The sequence below is a fragment of the Larimichthys crocea genome, chromosome XX (genome assembly GCF_000972845.2).
Source record: "Larimichthys crocea isolate SSNF chromosome XX, L_crocea_2.0, whole genome shotgun sequence".
NCBI lineage: Eukaryota > Metazoa > Chordata > Actinopteri > Sciaenidae > Larimichthys > Larimichthys crocea.
This window is the reverse complement of record NC_040030.1, coordinates 13,341,263-13,365,593: the sequence shown is the minus strand read 5'-3', so window position 1 is coordinate 13,365,593 and position 24,331 is coordinate 13,341,263. Positions and strand designations below refer to the sequence as shown.

General features: G+C 40.2%; 1 protein-coding gene across 2 annotated transcripts in view; it reads left to right on the top strand.

The window, feature by feature from the left end:
- tafa5 (TAFA chemokine like family member 5) overlaps window positions 1–23,805 on the top strand; it is a 145,573-nt gene extending 121,768 nt beyond the window's left edge. For both annotated transcript variants that reach the window (XM_019278935.2, XM_010740459.3), the window contains exons 3-5: window positions 6,473–6,600; window positions 17,634–17,871; window positions 22,427–23,805. In XM_019278935.2, coding sequence (XP_019134480.1) covers window positions 6,473–6,600; window positions 17,634–17,642 — 137 coding nt within the window. In that variant the 3' untranslated portion in view covers window positions 17,643–17,871; window positions 22,427–23,805. The remainder of the gene's footprint in view (window positions 1–6,472; window positions 6,601–17,633; window positions 17,872–22,426) is intronic.
- Window positions 23,806–24,331: the final 526 nt, after the last annotated feature.

The following is a 24,331-nucleotide window of genomic DNA, read 5'->3' as shown; positions in this document are numbered from 1 at the left end:
ACATATATTTTGTATAAAAAGACATGTTTAGAATCAAGTAGTTCAATTAGTAAAGATACTGTGAAGCTAATGGTTTCACACTGTTGTCCCACTATACAAAAAATATGGTTCAATACACAGCTTTTATTTGTCATTAGAGCAGTTGGCTGTTTTAACCATATTTAGCCACAATTTGTTGAGTGTCGGCGAAATACTGAGCTTACAGTACAGCCTAAAAGACATTTACACCAGATGCTGCAATAAATAGGCTAGAGGAAACATTAAAGATCCCAACTGCACAGATAATGGCTTTTTTTTTCCTGCTATGATTGGAAAGATGGTACCAGATACACCAGGGCAGCACAGAGAGGCACAGGAAAAGCTTGCACCCTCAGGCCACTAGGACCAAACTTGTGAAGGCTGCTGCAATGATGCATGAGTGTTTGATACCTGAAATGTGGGTTTTCCTTTTACATGTCTTAAAATCAAGCATAAAGTTGTTATGGCTAGCATATTGACAAACAGTTGCCTATCAATTCATATAGCAGATATGGGTCAATTCATTGGAAGTCATGTTTCTGGTCACCTGGCAAATGTAATGTTAGGACCAATGTCAGTATAAAAAACCAGACAGAGCACGAGTGATGTCACTCATGCTTTGGCTCTGGTTTTTGAAGCGCTGTTTTGAAGCCAAAAATATGTGGTACCATGTTGGATGTATTGGTTCCTCCGCCTCCCAGTTAATCTAAATATTGGCAAAAACGTAGATCATTGGCGGACCTAAGGCAGGCCTGGGAATGACATCTGGATGGGGACCAAAACCATTTTGTGAACCAGGCTGTAAACATTTTTATTTCTGCTGTGAAGTTGGACATTTTAATACGGACAATTATGGAGATTGACTCACTTCTGCAGCCTGTCTCAAGCGACTGCTTGAGGAATTATTGTTTTTTATCACTTCCTCATTGGCTTCATTTCCCAACACTGGAGGTTGCCGCTTGGTTAAGACCCAATATTCACTCTCTTTTAGCTCTTTTGTGGTCTCCACCAACTTCTGAGGGAAATATCTGACTTGTTAGCTACTAAATGCTACAGTTTAAGCAAAGCTTATTTTAAGAATATCAGAAAAAATGCTAAAAGAGGCTATAATTCTGCTTAGAGCTCTCTCTATGTTGTTATATAGTGTTATAAGTGCTATAATTTTACAATGACAACTTACATCTCCAATCATCGCCCAAACCATCTGGAAATCTATTCTGTCAACATGAGATGTCCTTGCAGTTAATACATATATCATTCATATGACACTATTGTGACATAGGTCTCAACTACAGGTTAAGCTTAAAGGTGCATTGTGTAAGATTTGTAGACATGCATGAAACTATGTTATCTAATCACTTTAAAATAACAGTTCTTTAAATCAAAAGTTAGTTTTCTAACACATGCAGCGAAAAGCATATGTACACACACGTAACAGCATTCATTCCCTCATTATTATTATTTACCTGACAGCGCTATACATCTTCATCAGTTGAGGGTCACCCCACTGTATGGTAATTCAGAAGCGAAGCAAAACCTGTTAGTGAAATGTATAAATGACCTTGCTGACAACATTTGTGAGATAAATTCACAGCAATGGATTAAATAAAAATAAACAAAAAAAAGTCTTGAGAACACTGGCAGACCTCAGGCTCACGTTTGGCAAGTTCTTTTCTCTCACCTCAGTGAATGTTGTGTTTTCAATATGTCCTCGAATTTTCTTACCTGCTGCCTTGCTTCCGTTTTCCATTTACAAAGCCTTCTTTACATCCTGTCCCCTACAACTACATTTAATGCTGCTGAGGTAGTGTCTGTTGTTGTTCTTTTTCTCTAGATTTACATAAAAATGGAAATTTGTTTTTGGCACTGGCATACTTCACACGACATCAGGACAAACCACACAAAAGACACAATACAAATAATAAACTGTGATAAAATGTTGAAAGGATGAAATTGGTTCTTTTAAAAGGGAAAAGACAAGGGCCAGAGGAGTCATATTGTGCATGTGTTGAGGGCAGTTCTTAAAAGCCACTTGTTGAAAATAGTCACAGTAGATGAAAGAAAAGGATTTCTTGAACTTGGGACTTGAAGTGTGCAGCTTGAAGGCAGCATCTGGTATGCTAATTCAGAAGATGATTGGGTTCATTGAAAGAATAGATTACTTTTTTTTAAATTGTTGATTGGTGCTGCAGTTGGATCCTCTGTACATTCAGCCACTGTTTTACTTGATTGTGATGTGCCCATACCAAAAATTGATGCAATAAGGGCATTCAATGATCTATAGTCAAAATGGAGAATGTCAATTTTTAGAATTCATGCAGCACGCAGATTTTAACACGCGGCACAGTGGTTCCTGGTTCGAACTATGGCTGGGTCCATTCTGTGTGGAGTTTGCATGTTCTTCCCATATCTGCGTGGGTTTTCTACCGGTACTCCGGCTTCCTCCCACAGTCCAAAGGTGTGCAGTTGTCTCTATGTGTCAGCCCTGTGATGAATTAGCGACTTGTTCAGGGTGTACCCCACCTCTCGCCCAATGTCAGCTGGGATAGGCTCCAGCCTCCAAAACCCTGATAAGGGTAAGCATAAGAAATAAGTGACTTGACTTGACATCATAGAGAGGGGAGACTTGATAATTAATCAAATGGGGATAACAGCGTTCACTTTCGACAATCTTTCCTCAGAAGCGCTGATGCTGTCGCTCTGGCATACTTGGCCAAATGCTTTGTGGAGTGGGCACACATTCAGACTGTTGGTTTGGCAAAGTTGTCAGGAAGGTGTGAGGCAAGGGGGTTTCAGGCATTAGTTCAGGTGTTAGTTTTTAAGCACACCGAACCCCATAAAGATACAAATCTGGTGGGTGTGTTGGAAACACCCTAATCGAAATGCTGATATTCAGAACAAAAGAAGCCAAATAATTTCTGGATATTCAGAAATGTCGAGCCAACAATTGTCAGGAACTGGACTGGGAAAGGGGTTATATGCTTAGCAAAGTGCTCTGTCTAACTTGTGGCCGATCTACAAGAAATACTCATTGCTGACAACGCTTGATAGTTTTCAGATATTTGAGCTATTTGAAATTGCATCGTTCCTCACATGTAACTTTGTCCCTGAAGTGAAAATATTGAAGTCACACGTGTTTTAGATTGTTTTTGTGCAGCTAGCCTTGAGGCGAACTCCAGTAGCGTCAAGTAATCCAACCTCAAGCAGCATGTCAGCAAAATGCACTCAACAATAATAATGCTTTACACTGGTGTCAATTTCAAGCTCCTCGTTTACTGTGCTGACACAGTGTTCATAGTACTTTCATCATTTAGCCATGTAGTGCTTGAGAAGGTATGCATATTTCATGGATTGATTGATATATAGATATTGTTTATGGTGAACAGATATTAGCATTGGGTACAGTGCTCACTGATGATCTACATGCAAGGTTATGACAGCTACTGAAGGTGCCCTTAGAGCAAATTTATAGATATGGAACTAAGCACAATTCCCTTATGTTTTATAAGAGAGCAAGCATGCCATGAATGCCATGGCAAAAGAATATGATGTATGTATGCCCTGTAATTCATTCCGTCTTTCGCTGTTATCCATTAAAGAATGCTATTTTCCATCCATAAATGCATACGAATATGAGCATAAATGTATGTATCCGTCTTCCTTTATCTTGCTCATATTCTGTAATGGTCAAGAATGTTATCTAGATATGCTTCTCCTTTACTTTGTCTTCATCCGTTCTCCTTCTATCTCAGTTCATCTCTTTTCATTTTCTGTCCCTCTGATTTATATACGCAGGTGGACCCTAGTTTTTTATTCTTGAGTCTTTTTGTAATGTAATTTCTGATTTGTGAAGATTGTGAGCCAACCCGAGACACAGGGCTGCGATTAGACTGCTTATCTTCAGACAGAATTCTTATTACACCCAAAAAGCACCTCATTACACCACCTACATAATGACCCATAAATTCATTTCTTTCTGTCTTTTTCCCCCCATAAACTCCTTAAAATAATATTTAAAAAATAATAAATCATCAAAGGTTACCAGGGTTTTGAGTAGCGCCTTCAGTCAGGCTGTTATTCTCTGGCATCTAGCACAGATATAAATAATAATAATTATTATAGAGGCACTATTTCAAAAGCCATAGGTTAAATGTAAATTTATGATCCCGTGACATCTTTTTCAAATGCTTATTGATTATTCATTCGGCATCATTCCCTCCTACGGAAACTGGTAACTGCATATTATTATGTCTGATTTTCTGTTCCTAATTGACTGCAGTTGCAATAGTAAGTTGTTTTTTTTGTCTGACTTGCCCCCATGGGCTCAAACACCCCTTCATTAACAACGTCCGTCATGCTCCAGAAGTGTTCATTTCAAGTGATTTTAAACACATGGATATTTACCAGTATTAATTATAGTTTGCAGTACTATTATTACATACTTGTAGTAGCACAAGCTGTGTAAGTTTTAGGCTTTCTATTTTATATTATCAGCCCTATACAGTATGGATTTTTCTTTACCAAAACCATGTACATCATGGCAACAGCTGGGCATGAGCACCCCGAAACAATGGTCTAGTGGTTGTCACTGAAAATTAAAATCTTGGCAGAGAAACACATTCCTATCTTAATAGATATTAATGTTGGACGCAAGGCATGAAATGACAATACATAACATACACTTGATCATATAATTAGTCTTTTAATGAACTTGACCCAGTTTGTTTGTTGGTGCAACTATTTTTCTCATCAATGCCAACCTAAGACAATTATAAAAAGGGCATTATGTTTTTATGTAAGGTTTGTAAGGTTTGATCTGTGTGTGAAACTGTGAAATACGTGTGAGTTACTGGTAATAATTTCTTATGTGTCAAATCTCGTGGATTGATCATTAAAATTAAATTTGTTAAAATTTGGCCTTTAAAACAGGTTTTGATCTTTGGTTTCATTTACTAATATAGTAGTATAATAGTTTAAATAAGAGAGAAATGTGAGAAAATGTTAATGCCTGTCTGAGAAAAGGTGTATGAAAGCGTGTGGTTAGGGGTTTTACGGCCTTAAAATATGTATAATAATTGTAAAACTTACTTTGCGGATTTCGTTTATTGCGGGTCATTTTTAGAACGTATCCCCCGTGATAAATGAGGGACCACTGTACCCCAAAAGCTGTTTTAGTCCGTTCTCCATCTTCATATCCCACCAGCATGTTTTCCCAGACTTTGTTAACTTGCTCAGATTTGGTCGTTTCCCCTCGATTTATGTGCTTCAACTTTTTCCCCTTTTAGCTGTTTTTATAATCAGAAGTTTGCACGGGGCTTTTTATTTTGAAAATCAACCGGATTCTCTATGTCGTTTGTGTGTCTGACTTCCGGCCAGCTCGATTCACTCTGCGCAGGTTGACGTGGGTTGTTGCAACCTCCGTCAAAAATAGAAAAGCTGCATGTTCTCTGCGGACCACACAGGACCGAAACGTTCCGTGGGGCTTCTGGTGGGATCACAATCATTGTCTAGAACAGCCGCGATCAGCTCTGGCAGCCGCAGTGCGTCCGTAATGCAGCCGTGCAGCGGTGGAATCAAGCAGTTAGGCTAACAGAATGTCAGATGTGTAACAGTAATCCCTCCTCAGTGTGCATCCACCGCATGGAGAACAAAAACGTGGGACACTATTTGGGACAAAAATACACAAGATTACATTGCAGCTGCAACACTTTCAGTTTCCTCAAACTGAACAAAACCCCTCACATTAAATTGTCACTATATTTATCATCGTCATCATTACGGTGCTGTCTGTAAGTGAAGCCTACAGTACAAGTGAGTGTAATATGGTCCAGCCCGGGGCTTTTCTGGGAAAAGGAGAAACTCACTAACTGAAGTCTAGACCTGAAATATAACAGGTTGAGACTCAAAAAAGTACAAATTACAACATGTTGTTACGACTTGTGGAATGCATTAGATGTCACAGATCTTTATGTGCTCGCCTTCATCCTGGTGGGATGTTGCAGAATGCAAGATGGGCTGTAGACTTGCTAAATATTATGTGTGATGTTTGAATTTATTTACCTGACTGATCACAGCTCACTCCATCTCTCTCCATCTGTCTGATTCTCTCCATCTTTCCCCCATCTCTCACTGTCATCCCCTCCTCTCATATCTCTCAATTGTCTCTTTACTTCATTGCTCTTCATCCACCTGCATAACCCATCTCTCTACCCATCTACATCTCTCCATCTTTTTCACTCCATGTATTTCAACATTTTTTTTTTCCCAAATCCCCTCTTTTCCATCATTTTCCATCATGTTGAATCTTTGCCCATATCTCTCTTTCTCCATCAACCCACTCTCTCCATTTTAATCATGACATGTCTGCATCCTCCTCCCTGTAGACCTGTTTATGCCTCTGATTTTTTCTCACCTCCTTAATCCTTCTCCCTCTCTCTTTCTGTGTTCCTTGCAGCTGGTATTGTTCGGAAAAAGCAGTGGTGTGAGATGGTGCCATGTTTGGAGGATGAAGGCTGTGACCTGTTAGTCAATAAATCTGGTTGGACTTGTACACAGCCCGGAGGCCGAGTCAAAACCACCACGGTGAGTTCAGGCTCTCTTTAAGCACCCCGGGTTACACAGTCCACTCACAAACCAGTAGGTGTGTGCAAAATATATTTGTGTTTACTGCACCGGTGGCACTGAGAACATGACATGAGCTGAAAATTAAGCTTTTGAATCAAAAATCTATTATGGACTGAGTAGACACACTAATGATGAAACAGTTTTTAACATCACTGAAGCCATTTTAACAAGATGAATCATTGTTACAGCAATATATACAGCCGTGTTGTAGTACATAGCCGACTTAGGTAGCTAATATGTAGGTAATATTTGCCAAATCTCTTGAGGCGGGGTCCCGGCCGTCTCAGTAAGTGTTGCACTGCCAAATTTACGTTCTGCTGTGTGTGTTTTTTGGACGCTGTTTTGCAGATGAACCCTGTGTGATTTACGTAGACAAATTTTATTACAAATTTGGCTGACATCTCCTTCCAGACAGCCAAAGCTTCAGCTCCGGTCTCCCACTTTCTTGGAGAGTGTGCAAAGGGGGTTGGGAGAGGTGACAGCCTTTAACAGTTACAAAAATTAGAAGTGAGTCATGAAGCGAGCAACACAGTAATGATTTCAACAAATAAATCAGACATTTTAGTGATATTCACACAGTTTTGGTCTTAATTTTCAATTTAAACATGCTTAAGTAATATAACTCATATACAGTATTTGCTGTTAGTTCAATATATTCTTCAACTGTATTGGTATTGTGCAATAAAACACACCCTTCCTCAATTCAATACACCCGGGGGTGTTTTCGCTGCTACTGCCTTACTTGGTCTGGCGTGACCGGTACAGTTGCTAATGTTAGCTAATGCTTGCATGTCAAATCAATCACCGACTTTATTACTCTCTATTTGTAAAGTAGTAAACACATCGTAACTCAACAGGAGACATGTTTATTCCTGTTTGTGGTCCTATTTCAGTCACTCGCAGCCAGGTCATAATGATGTCTTTAAACAGTATTGTATTTTTTGTTGTTGGTGGTGTTTTTTGGGGCCACTTTTAAGGTGAAAACATTGAGCTGAAAACAGCACCGACACTGACTTATCACTTCAAAGCTGATCAAACGAGCTTTCTGGGCATTGAGTGGCTTTAAATCCAATATTCACTCTTCTTTTAGCTGTTTTAGCCGTTTTGGTCACCACAAAATTCAATGCAAAATAGCCACTGAATGTTTTACTATGACCACCCCACCCCCTGATGTCTGGATCAACCTGTTGTTACAGGAAACCAAGATAATGAGTGCAGTGGGGCAGAATCAAACCAGTAAAGATGTAGGTTTGTAAAACAATCAAAACAATGAGCTGAAAGACACTAAAATTCTCCATTGGACTAAAGCAGTGGTTCTCAACTGGTCTGGCTTCGGGACCCACCATCACCCCTAAAGGACAAGCCGTGACCCAAATTGAGGAAAATTTTCAACTTCTCAAATTTATTTAATGAAAAGATGGTGCAGTTTGGTGGGTGTCTATTAACATTACAAGGCTTTATCGCCACCTACTGTGGCGATTGTGAATAGACGGCACTCCGCGGCATAAAAAATCCACTTCAAAATAAAAGCACAGGATTTTGTTCTTAACATTTTTTTCCCAGGCAAAGGCCCGCGACCCACTGAGAACGGGTCCGCGACCCACCAGTTGAGAATCACTGGACTAAAGGGAACTACAGAGGGACAAGATGTGCAGTGCAGCTTTAAACAATCAGGAGAATCTTGGGTAATAAAAGAAAATTGAGTGTAGCATCGTTGCCACTTGTGGCTCTTTAGCAAAAGTGATGTGGTCTTGGTAGTTCTTTATCCCATATCTGTAGCCTACTTTTGGATAGCTTAGTCACTGTCAGCCACAAGTACACTGATAACAGCAGAAACCCAGTTCAGCATTCACTTCACAATCCCCTGAAAATGTTCCTCTCCCGCCCTCCTCATCTTCAGCTCATCTCCACATACTCTACACGGTTTGTTTACTTTCTCGTCGCCAGCAATTAGCTTGAATTAGGGACGCTTTTAATGTTAATGATGGCAGCAGATGGGGGAGCCACTGCTTGTATTCACTGCGATGCCACCCATTCATTCAACCACCCGTCCTCCATACCCTATTTCCAGCTCTCCAAGCCTCCTTCTCTCCACTTCACCCCAGACTTCAACACATACACACACACCTTCCTACCTCCTCACTTCTATAGCCCTAGTGCCTGCTTTACGAGGAACATAAACGCCGTTGCTCTCCCGCCTTCATACACAGTCTATACTGTATTAATTAAAGAGGTCTCAGTTGAGAAACATGTTACACAACATGCGTACAACACAGCTGCCCTATCTGTGAATGTCAGTGGGTGAACGCCAAGGACCGATGGGGCATCATTAATGCATCGGTCATGATTTAGTCATCAGCTGACACACTTGTTTATGCCTTCCTGCTGGGAGACAAACAGCACACATCCACACACATATACTGTACATAACAGACGCTGAATGCTTAAACCTAGATTATATTGTTTATCAGTCAGCTGTTGCCCTGCACTCCAGCCTGAATATACCTGGTTGTGAAGACTGGGGGTGACACCTGTTACATGTTCCACCTAGACTGTAATTTGTTATCAGGGCAGGCAGATACTCCTCCTCCCCCCTCCCACAAACACAATCATAGTTAACATATAGCTATTGTATTTGACAGATATAGGAGCTTCTGTGTGTGTGTACTGGAGGAAGCTGAGTATGCAAATGCATTGGTAAAGGCTTGTTCCTATGCATCTGTATTGTCACGTGTATGTTAACATGCTGGTGTGCGTTTTCAACTGTTTGCGTATCCATCGTTATGAATATGCATCCCTGCTTTCTTGCTGAGGGTGTCCCTGTATGCTTTGGCCTACTTGTACATTTCATATGCTGCTTAGGATGTCAGTCAATGTACCTCTCATCGGCTTATGCTGACACTATGTGGGACGTGACAGGTATTCCTTGCTTGCTTCATTGGCTACTTTAAGCTTGGTGACAGCTAGTCAAATGGCTGGACAGCTATGTGCACTCATCTGTGCCAGCCTCTGTGTGGGTTTGAGTGTGTGTTTAAGCAGCTTTCACTGTCAAGAAATCTAATAGTGGCAACATGCAGTTTCAGGTCATTGTTTAAAATTCTTCTCAAAATATTAATTTATGTGATGGATGAACTGGCCTAATGTGACCGCTCCATTTAATCTCGGGCCACTGGAGGGAAGTCGAGAAGATTTTAGGAAAGTGATTCACAAGCAATGCATGTGACCTAAAATTGCCTAAAATGCAATAAAAAGGTGAAGGTCAATTCACTCCAAAGCAGAAATTACATAAACCTTTTGTTATCTGCAGACCTAAGGGAGAATTATGGGCAAAAAAAAAAACAAACAAACAATTTACTCCTCAGTCATCCCTCTGGTTAACTTTGAACAAATGGCCCCTTCCCTGAGGCTTTTCAAGGTTAAACCCAAACTGCAGCCGCCCCAATATTGCCTAAGGATGACTGTTGGCTGTGCACAGTCCGCTGAACATGTCCGACCTGTCTGTCAGGTGTTTGTGCGAAAACATCAATGCAGACAAACAGACCTGTCCCTCAGGGCATTTGACTAATCCAAGTCAATCTGACTCAAACCCATAGCCAACATCGCCTCATAAAGGGCTATTTTGGACAAATGTCAAGAGGTGGGTAGCGTGTATTGGTCAGATGTTTGAGAGTTTGCAGGAGATTGTTGTTCAGGATGACGCTGCTGACCTCTTCTGTACCTTTAGTCAGCAACACAGCCCAGTACAATGTATGCTCTGCGTTTTCCCACAACCTACAGGATGTCAGTCATCTGAGCAGCCACCATTTGATGTGCGTATTTTTAAAAATAACTTTCTCGCATACTCCTTCTCAGACTGTTCTCGCTTTCGCTTGCTATATATTTTTTTATTTTTTTAAATACATTTTCACCCTTCACTCTTGCCTCCTCTCTGTCCCCTCTCTATGCATTAATCTTAGTACGACTCCACTTTGAAGAGTACATGTTGTTCTTGTCAATAAAAACACAATATGGATTTTTCTACGGCCGGGCCCCAGAAGAAACATATGAAGATTGATATGTACTTTGCTTATTGTTGACAGTGATGTTTTGAGTGAGGTTACTTTTATTAGCATCGCAGTAACAACCGCAGCTGAAAAGGACACATATCCAATAGAGGTGCACTTGTGAAGCCATAGCACATGATTTATTTCAGTATCGAGAGTCTCGCTGATACAGTGACATGTTTCTCCTCTAAAGGATTGACCTAACAGAAAATGGAATTCCTCAGACGAACCATATCAAGACTGTAAATGAGCTCCTTGGTTTCACTTAACTGTGTTACTGAAACAATAAAATGCACATGGACACTCAACTTTGTGTCCATCAACAACTACTTTATTTTCTTTCTGTTTTAACTGAATACAAAACCAGATGTCTGCCAAGACCAATGCCTTATGGCGACCCATATGGGCATAAAAATGATAAATAATCACTTAGAGAAATACTGGCAAGAAAGATCTGTCAAAACATAACTGATGTATCTAAATGTCCAAGTGTTCTGGCAATTGACCGTCCAATAAACACTGACCCTGAATAACAATAGTCCTGTCATAGCTTAGTAACTGTAACTAAGCTCAGCAGGCCTGTCAAGATGTGTGCATGTCTGTAGTGAGAGTTCTTTCAAAGCCTTTCCAAAACTGAAAGCCCCTGAGCAAAAACATAAGGAATACTTTCGACTGTCTTTACTTGCTCTATCTATCTACAGTGTTGTACATAGTGTAGTGATAGTAGATGTACAGTAACTGCTGCCATGCATGTGTTCCAACAGCCCATCATTGTGAAACTCTAGAAAGTCGAAAAGAAAATTCCCAAATCATCAAAAGTCCATTTGTCCAACAACCTGATATCCCTAAAGTCATCACCCATTGCTGAAAATACACACTCCAGTATTACCACCTTTTGAATGTAATTAAACTGACAAAACTAACAAACTTATTTTAACCTAATCCATGATCTTTTCCTTAACCCAACCAAACTGGAACTGTTTCACAATGTTAACCATATGTTTATCATTATTACCAAGATGACAAAGGTCCCATGACTGTAACCAGGACAATGAATGTCATTTAACTTTGTTCTTTCCTGCATGTTGGGATATTAATGGCAAAAAATTCCAGGGTCAGGGTGTACTTTTAGAAAAATAGGCCTTCAGAGTGGGCTTTTGTTTTTGGGATGTTGGTCCAATGGGACATTTATTGGGCTAATGTAGTTAGTGTAATGGAATAATGAACATTTGGAACAATAGGCAGCCCCATAGTAATCTAACGTTATTTACAAATACAGCTGACTACATTATTTAGTTGTGTAACAAATTATTTTTTGAGTTGGAAAGATAGTTTGGAAGAATAATGATATGGCCTATCAGTTTTCTGTTTTCTAACTCTATAGTTTTGTTTGAAGTAAGAAGTAAGTTCAGTATCTGTTAAGTTCACACATTTCATGGGTAGGCCCTCTGTGATATTACCTACTGTAGGGATCAAGGTAATCACTCCTCAACTTGTTTTTGCAGCTAAATTCACATTTTTAAAACATTTATAGATGAAAATCTAAGTCAATAATCATGGTTAATGATAAATAAGTCTGTTTGATCAACATACTTGCTCCTCATACTAACGCCAGATATCGTTGCTTAAATTGGGAGACCAAACCTACCCAGAGTATCAGCCAGAAAAGTTAATCTCATTTAAGTTTGTTTCAGAGAGTTTTCTGTGAGGGAAAGAGTTCTGAGCTGAACTTTTTTGTATAGATTTGTCATTTTTCTTATTGATTATGTCAGAGGTGCTTTACACATTTACCAATAAGACTATAAAGGCAGTTCATCTTCTGACACCTTGGCAGCTAAATTTAGCTAATAATTGATGGCACTGCCTGATAAATAAGAGTTAGGATGAATACCATTGTATGATACACAATTGCAGCATAACACATGCATCAAGATGGCTGGACTAGCCTGTCTTATGCACTTTAAATAGTCAAATTGATTAATTGCCACAAAGCACTCATTTCCATGGCTGTAGATGTCAAGTAAGTTAAACTGTCTTGCCTAGTGTTGAAGTTCATATAAGGAATATTCAAGATGGAAACTCCCCATGGGAATAACTGTAAATAAAAAAATTATAATGGAAACATAGTGGATACTGGCTGTATTTAGCAGGTGCTTCAGCTTCCTCCCATAGTCCAAAGATATGCAGGTTTATAGGTTAATTAGTGACTCTAAATTGCCCGTAGGTGTAAACGTGAGTGTGAATAATTGTCTCTATGTGTCATGTGATGAATGGGTGACTTGTCCAGTGTGTATTCCTGCCTCTCGCCCACGTTAGCTGGGATCAGTTCCAGCCCCATGCGACCCTAATAAACAGTTATGGAAAATGAATGAATTAATGTATTCTCCATGAAGCTAGAAACTCTATCTGAGCAGACAGAATTGTAAACCCTTTTATTAGAAATAAAAAAAATATCAATTTCGTTGAGTCAAACTTTAATTAAATGAGTTGACCCGTTTAACAAGAATTAATAAAGGTAGATGAATTAGACTTCTCAATTAGCATGTTCAGTCAAACTACTTCCCACATGGCAACAGCTATAGCAAAAATTACCAGAAGGTTTGGAAAAAGTCACACTGTGTACTTTATCTGCAGCTTAACTAAAATATCAGACATATGCACTCCAGTAATAAAATCAGGTTTTGATTAAAAGCATGCTGTCTTTGGCTCAGGCCGTGCGGTAGTGTGGACTGTACATGTGATGGGAGAATGCACTTTTGAATGTGTTCATAATTTTGTTGAATTCCTATTCACAGGGAAGGCCGAAAGATTATCTGTACATGTGATGAAGAGTGTGCTGCTGAATGTAGTCCAATTAAATGGACATAACCAAAGCATGCAATAAGACCTAGATCTAGAGTATTGCTTTTTTATTGTGAAATATGTTCACTATTAAAACGTGCAATTTATACACTGAGATTATGCAGAATTATCGGCCATTTGCAACCCTAATTAGAACTATTGTATTGCCCTTTTGAGAGTTGCAGAGACGATCAACACGCCAAGTTTGTCTTTGCTTCCTCACATTGGACAATCAAACTATTAGACTAAGATTCAAATCAAATTGTTGAATGAGTTGAATATAACATACTGTACTATGAGGGGATATCAATTTTGTTCACATATATTGTTTGCAAATTCTCTTGGTGGTTTTGCAAATTTGTAGTACTCACCTCTAGCTTGGTTTATTGGTTTTCACAGTACTGCTGCCCAACGTTATTTTTGTTATTTACTGCGTGAGAAAAGTGTATTCATATTTAAGAACTGAACCATTTACAAGATTCATGTTTTTAACCAAGTTCAAAGTCTGCTGGAAACTGTAGTTGTAATGTTACCATTAGCTTACACTTAAACTTAGCTACAGATTATTACATCAGTCCTCATTTCATCAAAACAACAAAATCCATGGTTGTCGGCTAGAAATGAAAAGCCAACATTTGTTTACGTTTGTATGAACTTGAAAAAAAACCTGTATTTAAAAAATGACTACAAGATTCTGGTGGCAAATCTGCAATAGACATCACAGGGAGACCAAACCTACATGGGTAGGTTTGGTCTCCCTAAACTGCTTTGGCCATTGTGTCATGACAGAATGGAAGGCATGGTCCATGTAAAGCTCATCAACAGGTAGGCGTTAATTTCCCACCAATATGCTTTCCTCTCGCCATGATGCTAAATGATTTGAATATGCATTTTATAACAGTTACCACAGTCAAGATCTCTCTTTTGGCCAAGCGATATGTAGTCTCAGCAGTCATCTCTCATACCTCCTTTCTCTCAGTAAAAGGCTTACTGCTGTCTCTCTCAAGAGAGGTCGATGCTCTGCGTTGTGCCCTCCACCATTTTAGACTGGCAGATGAAACGGCACAAGGAGCTTTCTCTCTCTGCGTGTGCCAACGGGGGGGAGAGCTCGGTGAGAAAGAAGGAAAGCGAGAGCACCATTAGAGAGAGAAAAGCGAAATCACCTCAGGTTATCTGACAGGCTTTTGTGACAGCCTGATAAGACGGAAATTCAAAACAGGGACCGAAAAAAGCGACGTGGGAGAAGAAAAGAGCAGCACGAGTGAAAGACGGGGAAAGATATTTGAGCCAGATGGACGTACGCCGTCGTAAAACATTATTTAAGTCATTTTCGGTTGGTGCGCATCAAGGAGTGGGTCATGCCGTTAAGCCTTTAAGTGCCTGTTAAGTTGTTAAAAAAAGGCGTTCCTTTCGAAAGTAGTTTTTTCTCTCACTAAGTTATAATTTCACAAAATCCAACTGCAGGAAAAAACTGTCAACACGTGCTTCAACCAGTGTTTTCAATGTGACAGTGACACACCAACGAAGAGCATTTGTTATCCTGAAATTCAGTGAAATGCATCCACTTGTCTTGTTGAGTACTGTGCACATTTGATCATACAACACACCATCATGTCCAAACATGGCAGGACACAGTGATTTAAAATGTAAAAAAACAGCCCTGAAACAATGACTAAATGTCTAACAGGGTCTTAATCATATGTTCCATTAGACTGGTCCTGATTGGGGTATTTAGGCTGTGAACAGAGTGCTACAGAGAAGTGGCACCTACTGAGAGAAAGACTGTGATTACTGTAATCAAGACTTTTCAGAGAGGAGAGGAGATTAGTGGACAGGGGAAAAAAAAGGAGGTTAGGAAGGGGATTTGGGTGGAAAGAAGAGAGTTTAAGTTGAGGGTAGAGGAAGGACGATTCATAATGGTACCTCTGCAAATGAAGAAATACTATGAAACAGTATATGTTTGATAATATGAGCTGTGTAGCCATAGATATTGTGGGTACAGTACATGCATGGAGTATCACAAAGCCTGATTTCATCCTCACACTAACAGTCCTTTTTGACAAAGGTTGCCGTTTGCACATGACAATCCCCAGGCCAGTCTGTGTCTCCCTGTAAGCTTCGAGAGTATTTACGCATTTATACATCTGCCAGTGACAGCATGTGTTCGGCGGAGTATGAAAAAGCTCTTTCGATTGGGGTTTGTAAGCCAGTGCCGAGGGCCTCCCTCCTCTTCCCCCCAAACCTTCCACCACCATCCCCCTCCCCTGCCCCATCACTTCCTTTCTGTTTCTTCCTCTCTCTGTGGATCCAGCTCAGGCTGGGTCTGATGGGATCCCCCAAAGCTCCACCATCACCACATCCCCCCTGTGGCTCTGGGTCGGTACCGGCCTTGGTAATTGATCCCTCTGGGCCCTCCAGGCTCATCCAACAGTGGGTTGAACAGAATCACCACTAAGAAGACAGCTGCTTGGCCACCCCAGACAGACAGGCAGGGAGAAGGAGAGGAAGAAAAAGAGGCCCTGTTGCTGCTAACCATTAGCTCTGTCTGCCAGCTTCCTTCTAAAGGGAGCCAAGTCAGCACATAGTCTCAGCTTGGAGAATAGCAAGTCCTCCATTTTGGGAACCTGGGAAATATACTTGTCTTTTTTAGCAAGAACAAGAAAGTCTGTCTTTTTAGGTTCTTATCAATAGCCTAAGAGCTTTTGGGATTGATCTGTTAAGTGAGCATTGTCTTTAAACCCAAAGCCTCTGCTAGCCAATGAAAACACCCCTACTTATACATCGTATTTAATGCCAAGTGTCAACATCGCCCAGTTCCCAGATTTCAGCCATTTCTTTGTACCCAAAAAAAAAAAAAAGCCAGTTGATTTGAAGTGATTGTTGGCTTGTTCTTGCACTGCGAGCAGCTCCCAGTTAGCACAGCTGCAGGTTTATTCCAACAAGCAGGAAACACCAAATGTACACATGCGAGAACAATGTGCACACTCACACAATACAGTTTATTGTTGCTGTTGAAAACCATGTATGTGCCACTGAGAAAACAGCACTGTTTAGAGCATTGTGATTATGTAATTTTTTTTTCCATATCCCGCCTTTTTTTTTTATCCATTGATTAACACTTAATCATAGGCTTGTCATGCTAACTGCTCACATTGACTTGAATGCTAACATGCTGATGTTTAGCAGGTACAATGTTTACAAAGTTGACCACCTTAGCTCAGTATGTTGGCATGCTAGTTGGCACTAAAAACAAACTATGGCTGTGGCTGATGGGAATGTCATTTTGGTAATCATATTAGGCAGTACAATGCTTATGATGGTGCCAAGGAAAAGTCAAGGAATCCCAAAGTCATTATTAGGGTTCATCCCCTGGGGACCATGAATGTATGGATAAAAAACTAATATTTTGCTGAGTGGATGAGTGAACACTTTTAACTGGTGGTGATGATACAGGATAGTATAGAATTAGGGGATCATAAAAGTTAGCAGGCTTCATCTTCTGGGGACCACGAATATCTGTGTAAAATGTCATGTCAATCCATGATTGTTGTTGAGATATTGAACTCTGTGATGGCTAAAAAGCCTTATAGATAAAAAGAGAACATGATGTTTAAATAAGGTGTCCTTATAAAGGACTATTATGTTAAACAAAAAGTAGTTAAATTACAAATGACTTAACAATGATTCATTATGAATGTATTGATGATTTTATTGCTGTTTTATTTGATTTTATTGCTTAACAAGTCAATGATGATTAAAAAACTAATCACTGGAAAAAACACAAGCCGTCTTTGTATTTTGCAATTTATGTGGGTGCAGAATCAGACCCTGCTTTACTCCCACACTTCTATATTTAACGCTACATGCACAGAACCGTTTCCTTGTGACAAACACAGCCACGGAACAGCTCATCAGGTTTGTAGAAAGCCAAGCAGGCACATTTTCAAGACACCTGATAATGGTGGTTGTGGTGGTGATGGTGGTGTGACTGTGTCTAAATATGAAAAATACATTCAAAATAAAACACTGCATCCTCATTATGAGCTTGATAACCATACCACCTCCACCTCTCCTCCTCCCTGTTTCCTCTCCCTCTCTTCCCCCCAGGCTCTATGACGCGACAAGAGTCCCCCTCGACACTCTTGCACTATGGAGAGCATTGATGACCCCTTGACAGACAGCCAAAAACCATCTACCAACACCACCAACACCACCCTACCACCACCAACAACACCACCACAACAACAACAACAACAACAACAACTCCACCCAAACCCTGGTCCCGCAAAGGCAGGAAGCAACACAAGCAGCTACAGAGCACCAAGGGCCTCATGGAGGCAGCAAGGTACAACAGAAAACCCCTGAACTCCAGATATCTTTTAATTTGTGACAGAACAGCTTTTAATGACGCTGCAGGGAGAGCAGTCACATCTTGTTATTGTTGTTATTCATAGATAGAAGTTTTTTAATTCAAAAAATAATGAAAGTGTCCTGATGGTCATCTCATTCACCACGAGCCTGTGGGTACTATATACAAAATCAATTTTGTGGCGGTTGATAAAGTGGGTAATTGAGTTTCATGCGCCTAGTTTTTTTCCCTGTGATCTAATGAAAATCATTACTACTAATATTATAGTTTTAAAACCACAGACACATCAACATCCTCCACTTTCAGCAGAACATGCAAACAACAGGAAACGTGGGCACACATGAGAGAGAATCCAGACAGAACTGTCTGTTTGTTTGATATCTTTATTTGGCTTACTCATTTTTCCATAAGCTCCCCCAGCTCCCCAGTGTGTGTTTAACCACACAAAAAAATCCATGTGTGAAGCAATACCAGTAAAACCCATCGGTTTATTTCCAGCTTGTTTTTGCCCGGCTTTATTGGCGCGCCTTGTATATTGTCTTTAAAGTATTGTGTCAGATGGCGTCTGCGAGCTCGAATAAAACAAGGCGCCAGGCAGACTCTCAGATATTAATGTATGTGATTGGGAAATAGAGAGTAGCCATGTAGTAAATTTAACGTACAGTGCAGTAAAAGGGATGAGGCCAAAGTCATAAAAATGCCCAATCTCATAGAGTTTCTGAAAACCAGGCTCTTCTGTCGGTCAATATTGTGAGCATTTATGACCCATGTTATGATTTGCTTTTGAGGAAAAAAAAAAAAAATCTGATCCTGCTGCTTTTTCGGCCCAGACAGCAAGTCCTCAGTAAATTTGAAAATGTAGACACGTGGTAGAATGTATGCTGTAAACTCTGATCCTCTCAGAGTGCATCATATAGAAGATTATTGTTCACTGGCTAACACAGAAGGCTATCTAAGATTGGATTTAAAACATTTGATCCTATAATACAATGTATAAAGGAAGCCTGCAATCATCTGATCTGGTCCGTGCAATACACTGTATGAACAGATACAATGCGCACACTTCAGTGTATTGAGTGATGTTTGTATCTAAAACAAATCAAATGACATTTTTTTTAATCCTTCCTGATGCCACCGTTGTACGAGTGCGATGTTAAATCTGTTCTAATGTTTCCTCTTGAGCATTAAAGTTCTGATCAGATCGTAGAATGCAGATAGCAAACTGTGTTTGCTTTGATGTTCTGAAGAAATGCAATATGAAAGGGCTGATAATGACATAACACCCTAGATAGCTTTGAACTCTCTCTTAATGTGGAATGGGGCCTAGTGTCTGGAGGCCCGTGCATACATGTTCATGTGTTTTGATCTCAGCATCTGCTTCAGGCATTATCCAGCTTCACAGCATGTAATGAGCGATTTCCCTTTTCCCTTATTAACCTGTGGATCATTCCTAACCTACAAGTTCACTTATGAATATTCATCCGCCAAGCTATTGTGCGCCTCTGCGTGCTCCGATCCGAAAGAGAGCGTGCATAACTGCACAAGACTTAACATTAGACAGCGAGGGCACGAACAAGTTTCAGAAACAAGTATAGTGAGTTGTTCCAAAAAAAAGCATGGAGAACTTCAGAACGACAGATGAGAAGAAAAGGTTTCATCCCTTTAGATGTTTTCAGCAGCTCCCTGCAAAGCTTGCGGAAAATGTAGAAAATCATTCAGTCATACATCATTTAATCAGCTGCGAACTCCTGACTTGCATTATTCACATCTATCAGAGTCTCCGATAAAGAGTTTGGAGAAGCACAGTAGATCAATTTTCTTTCATACGTGCCCATTGACACGTTCGCCGTGGGTCACCGTGCTGTGACATTTTGAGGGGAGTCAGCGAGAGTTCACGCAGAGAAGAAATGTCAAACCGGGGCCATGTGTTCGGGCGCATTTGCTTTAAATCCTCTACTTCCCAGCTGGAGTTTGACTCCATATGTATTGTGTATAATTTTCTTTGGCTCCAGCAGATGTGGTGGTATGCACTTTCACTTGAATGCACATGCAAAATGCATACAAAATCAAGCTAAAATGCGTGTTTAATTCATTCAGTCATTTATCCAAGCACTTCAGCTTTGCCCAGAGATAGGACACTCTACGTAACGTCCCTAAAATCAAATGTTTTCCTCATCCTCTATTGATCGCTGCTTGGTAAATATCAATATGTATTGAGTGGATTGCCTGCTTGCTCTACAACAGGAGAAGTCTGCACAGATTAGACATTAACACAGATGGATTCTGTCCATGACTTTCCCTTCTGTTACTGTGACACCTGCAGCAGTTATCAGTCTCACTCGAATTCGTCTGATTCTCTTTCTGGTCTTGTTTAAACAGCCAGACCCCACTTTATTCAAAGTTTGTCCATGTGTTCAATAGCCAGACGGGTTCTGCAGCACATTTCCCTCAACTCTGCATTCCCCCAGCACAAAAATGTAAAATATTCTCTCGCTGTTATAAGATATAAAATAGAGTAATACGGTCGTTTCCTGATAAACCCGAGGTAATAATCACCTAGGGCCTGTGAATTTTATTCATAGGGCAAATTCATCTCATATTCATCTGACATTCGTTCCTCTTTTTAATAGAAGGCTTGCATTTCCCTGAGATGAGATTTCCGTGTGAGATTTATAGGGAACCATTTGCCACAGTGCGGGTGTGAGAAAAAGGGAGAGGAACATAGAAGGAATATAAAAAAATTACCATGGTAGACACAGACTATGTGGTAACTTACACAAACAAGACCTTTGTGCCAGACTTCTATTTTAAATTCATTTGGGTTCCTTCCCTCTTGAGATTTCTGTTTCTATGCAGCGACTCTCTCCTGCTTCCATTTTATCTGTGGCTCTTTGACCATTCAGTGCGACTGTCAGCCCACTAGGAGGCACCGACATGAGGGAGTGTGCCTGCACCGGGTTAAAACACCTGTTTGGGCAGCGGTCACAGTCGAGCAGGTAGCACAGTCCTCACCCTGCTTTAAGCTGTTACACCTCTGGGTCATTTAATGCCCGGCTCCAACAAAAACCATGACATTATCTCTATTAAACCTCCGAGCTCATTGAGATGTTTATTATTCCCAGAGCATCAGACATTGTCATCTGTGATACATGCAAGTACTCCACCCAACACCTGCCCCTTTCATGGCAATTTGCACCCTGTGAAATCATCAAGAGTTTTTTCATTATTATGAATTAAGCTTCAGTGGCAATGCAGCAGTCTTGTAAGGCATCGGCGCCTCTATCAAGTTGGCTGTGTGACTGGCGGGGGCCAGATGGTGAGGAGGCTTCCAGATTTGCCTTTCTGTGGTAGATTAATTGTTTCTCAGTCTCTGCACTGTGAGACTGATTTCGTTATTGGGTTGCACCCGCTGAAGAATTCTAAATATTTGACAAAAAAAACACTTGATTTGACAGAGAGTAAGCTGTTGAATTTTTTTTTTTTTTTATGCTCTGATGTTGTATTCAGTGTGCTCTAATTAACATTTCCATTTGGTAAGAGGCAATGGGTATGCACATTTCTTACAGAGACACATAATGTATCCAATGATTCTGCCCAAAAAAAGTGTTTTTTTGCTTTTAATTAGTTTTAGTTCAACTTTTTGGAAAAGGTGCATATCAGGGTTCCAAACAAGAATTAGATGAGAAGTTGCCGCACTTTGTTTTTTTCAATAGACTAAATACACAAGATATAATCTGTTATGTTGGGAGGTCTTAGTTGGCAGATTCGGGTACCCTCATACAGAGTCAGGCTAGCTGTTTTAATGTTTCCTGTTTTTAGTTAAACTAATAGTCTGCTGGCTGTACTTATGTAGCATACAGAATGGTGTCATCTAATTTGGCAAGAGTCTGAAATGTCAAGCAACTCTTTAAAAGGAGAAGAGAGTATTTATGCAAAAGAGCAGACACATGTATATTGCAAAGACAAATTTTCCTTCCAAAGACTTTCAGGAATTGTTCATCATTTTGGGAATTATGCCTATTCGCCTTCTTGCTGTGAGTTAGATGATGTACGCTCAATATAAGGGTCCACCTACCAATGAGCTTAGCATAATTCATTCTAACCTAACCTAATTGTCACCTATCCTATGGACACACATGAGAATGACATTAGTCTCCTCATCAACCTTGGGAAGAACCCCAATAAGCTATTGCCAACAATGCTTAAAAGAAGAGAACAGAATATTTATGACAGACATTTCTGCCACAAAGACAAGTTATTTAATTTTGAAGGCTTAGGTAAATGACAAATTTCCAAATTGTTAAAACAAAAAGTTTTACTATGCTGGATGTGAGATGACAGGAAATGTTCGTATTTTCATTTAGATGATGTCAAATTTTCTCAATATACAGGCACTACGAAGAAAAAATACTGAAATTGCATAAATAAACCTTCAGAAGTGAATAAGTTAACTCCTCTCAGAAGCTGAGACAAGAGTGGCAATGTGCTCAAACTATCATCTCATATTTGTTGTGTGCTTATTGATTCACAGGTCTCATAACGCAGCCAGAGATGGGAAAACCAGGGAGTGACTGTTTGAGGGAGCAAACTCTCCCCTGGACACTGGACAAACCACTCGCTGTTAAACACTGTCTATTTCCTGTGACCGGCTCCTCTGGGTTTATGACTGCTCCCTCCTGCTATCTGTCGTAGGGTCAAAATGTTGCGTCCACCTCCTCTTCACTCTATCTGCCTGCTCTGTGAAGTTAGCAGTGCCCGCTCGTGCCACGGAGGATCGGACACCTTAAAAATCCCATGAATGGTTTTTGCCTCATTGGAAATCCTCTGTTTGAAACTGCTAACTGCTTTGAATAAGGGGATTTTCCCACATCACATCCTAGCCTCTAGAGCAGGACCTCCAGAGCAAAGACGGGATCATTACAGACCAGACCCTGTTGCTTCTTGGATCACCTTGCGAGGCCGTTAAAAAAAACAAACTGAGCGCACTCTGCTGTGAATAGGCCTTCTGCTGGAGTAAACCTCCCATATTTTTATAGACCAAAGAGCAAAACAACAAATACGATCCATATGACAGAGCGGACCATCTGGCAAACACAGACAGAGACTTTGTGAACTTGCTGTTTGTGTCACCACCGACCGACGACTGCCCTCCCCCACAGAGACACGGTGCACAAGTGGACTGATGCAAACTGAACCTGGCGTCTGGTGGCGTATGTACCGTACACAATCAAAGGAGTACTTTTAAAAACTTTCCAGACAGACGTTTTTTTTCTCAATCTAAGCCCACCACTGTATTTTGGAACTGGAGATATAGGTACTACATACGTATAACTGTGTATCGAAAAAAACAAAAAAAGAAAAAAAATCTGATTTGCATTTTTCAGTAGCTACGGTTGGGACAGCTTGCAGGAAGCGTTGGTCACGGATAAGCAGCGCAAATCATATCAAAGAGATGATGAATATCTACGGAGAGTATAAATGCTGTTGAGTCTGAAAAGAAGGAGTAAAGAAATGTCATTAAATGTATTTTGAAAGGCCCTAAAAAGTTATATATTTAACAGTTTTATATGTTGTACCTTTGTAGAGAAGCTTATTGGACTTAAAATGTGGTCACAATGGCAGTTTAGTAGGATGTGAACAAATGCTGTTGTTCTCATTACTGCTGGCTCGTAGTCCCAGGTTTTTTTGTTCACACCTCAGTAGCCGCTTTCTTTTCATGGTCATCTACAAGTCACTGTCTATCAGAACCATTAATGGAAAAAAAAAGGAAAGTGACACAATTTATTGAGGACTGATCTGCAGCCAACTGAACATTGTAAATCTATGGTAGTCAGTGGAAGCCATTGAAATCTGCTAATTTGCTATGATATTGTATTGTACACGGTGTGGAATACTGACTCATTTCCTCTCTATGGGTTTTGATCTCTTAATTTATTTTTGTGCTTGTGTTTGTTCGCACAAATCTGGCCTCTCTCTCTCCGAATGGCGACGAGTACAACGAGGAGAGAGCGAAAGAGGAAGCCGAGGAAGCATTGCAGAAGTATTAGAGTCATTTACATACATTTTTTTATCATGAAATATTTTAAGAATAAATTAAATACGTGAAAAGAAACGTCCCCTGCAAATTTAGATGGTCTCGGTGTTCAAGGTCATCGAAGTAAAAAGATTCAAATGGCACATTTTAATGACTTGTATGTGTTCTGTCACCAAGAAAGTGACCTTTTTTTCCCCAGGTGATCAAATGGGTTGATGACCAGATTATTTCTGGCTTGAAGTTCTAAGCTCAGTGGGAAATGATATGTGGAGAAAAGGCATCAAGGCGCCTCAATCAGCCAGTACTGAGATGCAATCAAGGTCCGTTTTCCTTAGATGCAACAGCGACCAGTACTACTTGTGGTTGTACTGGACAGATGCCAGGTGTCAGTAAGGGCTATAA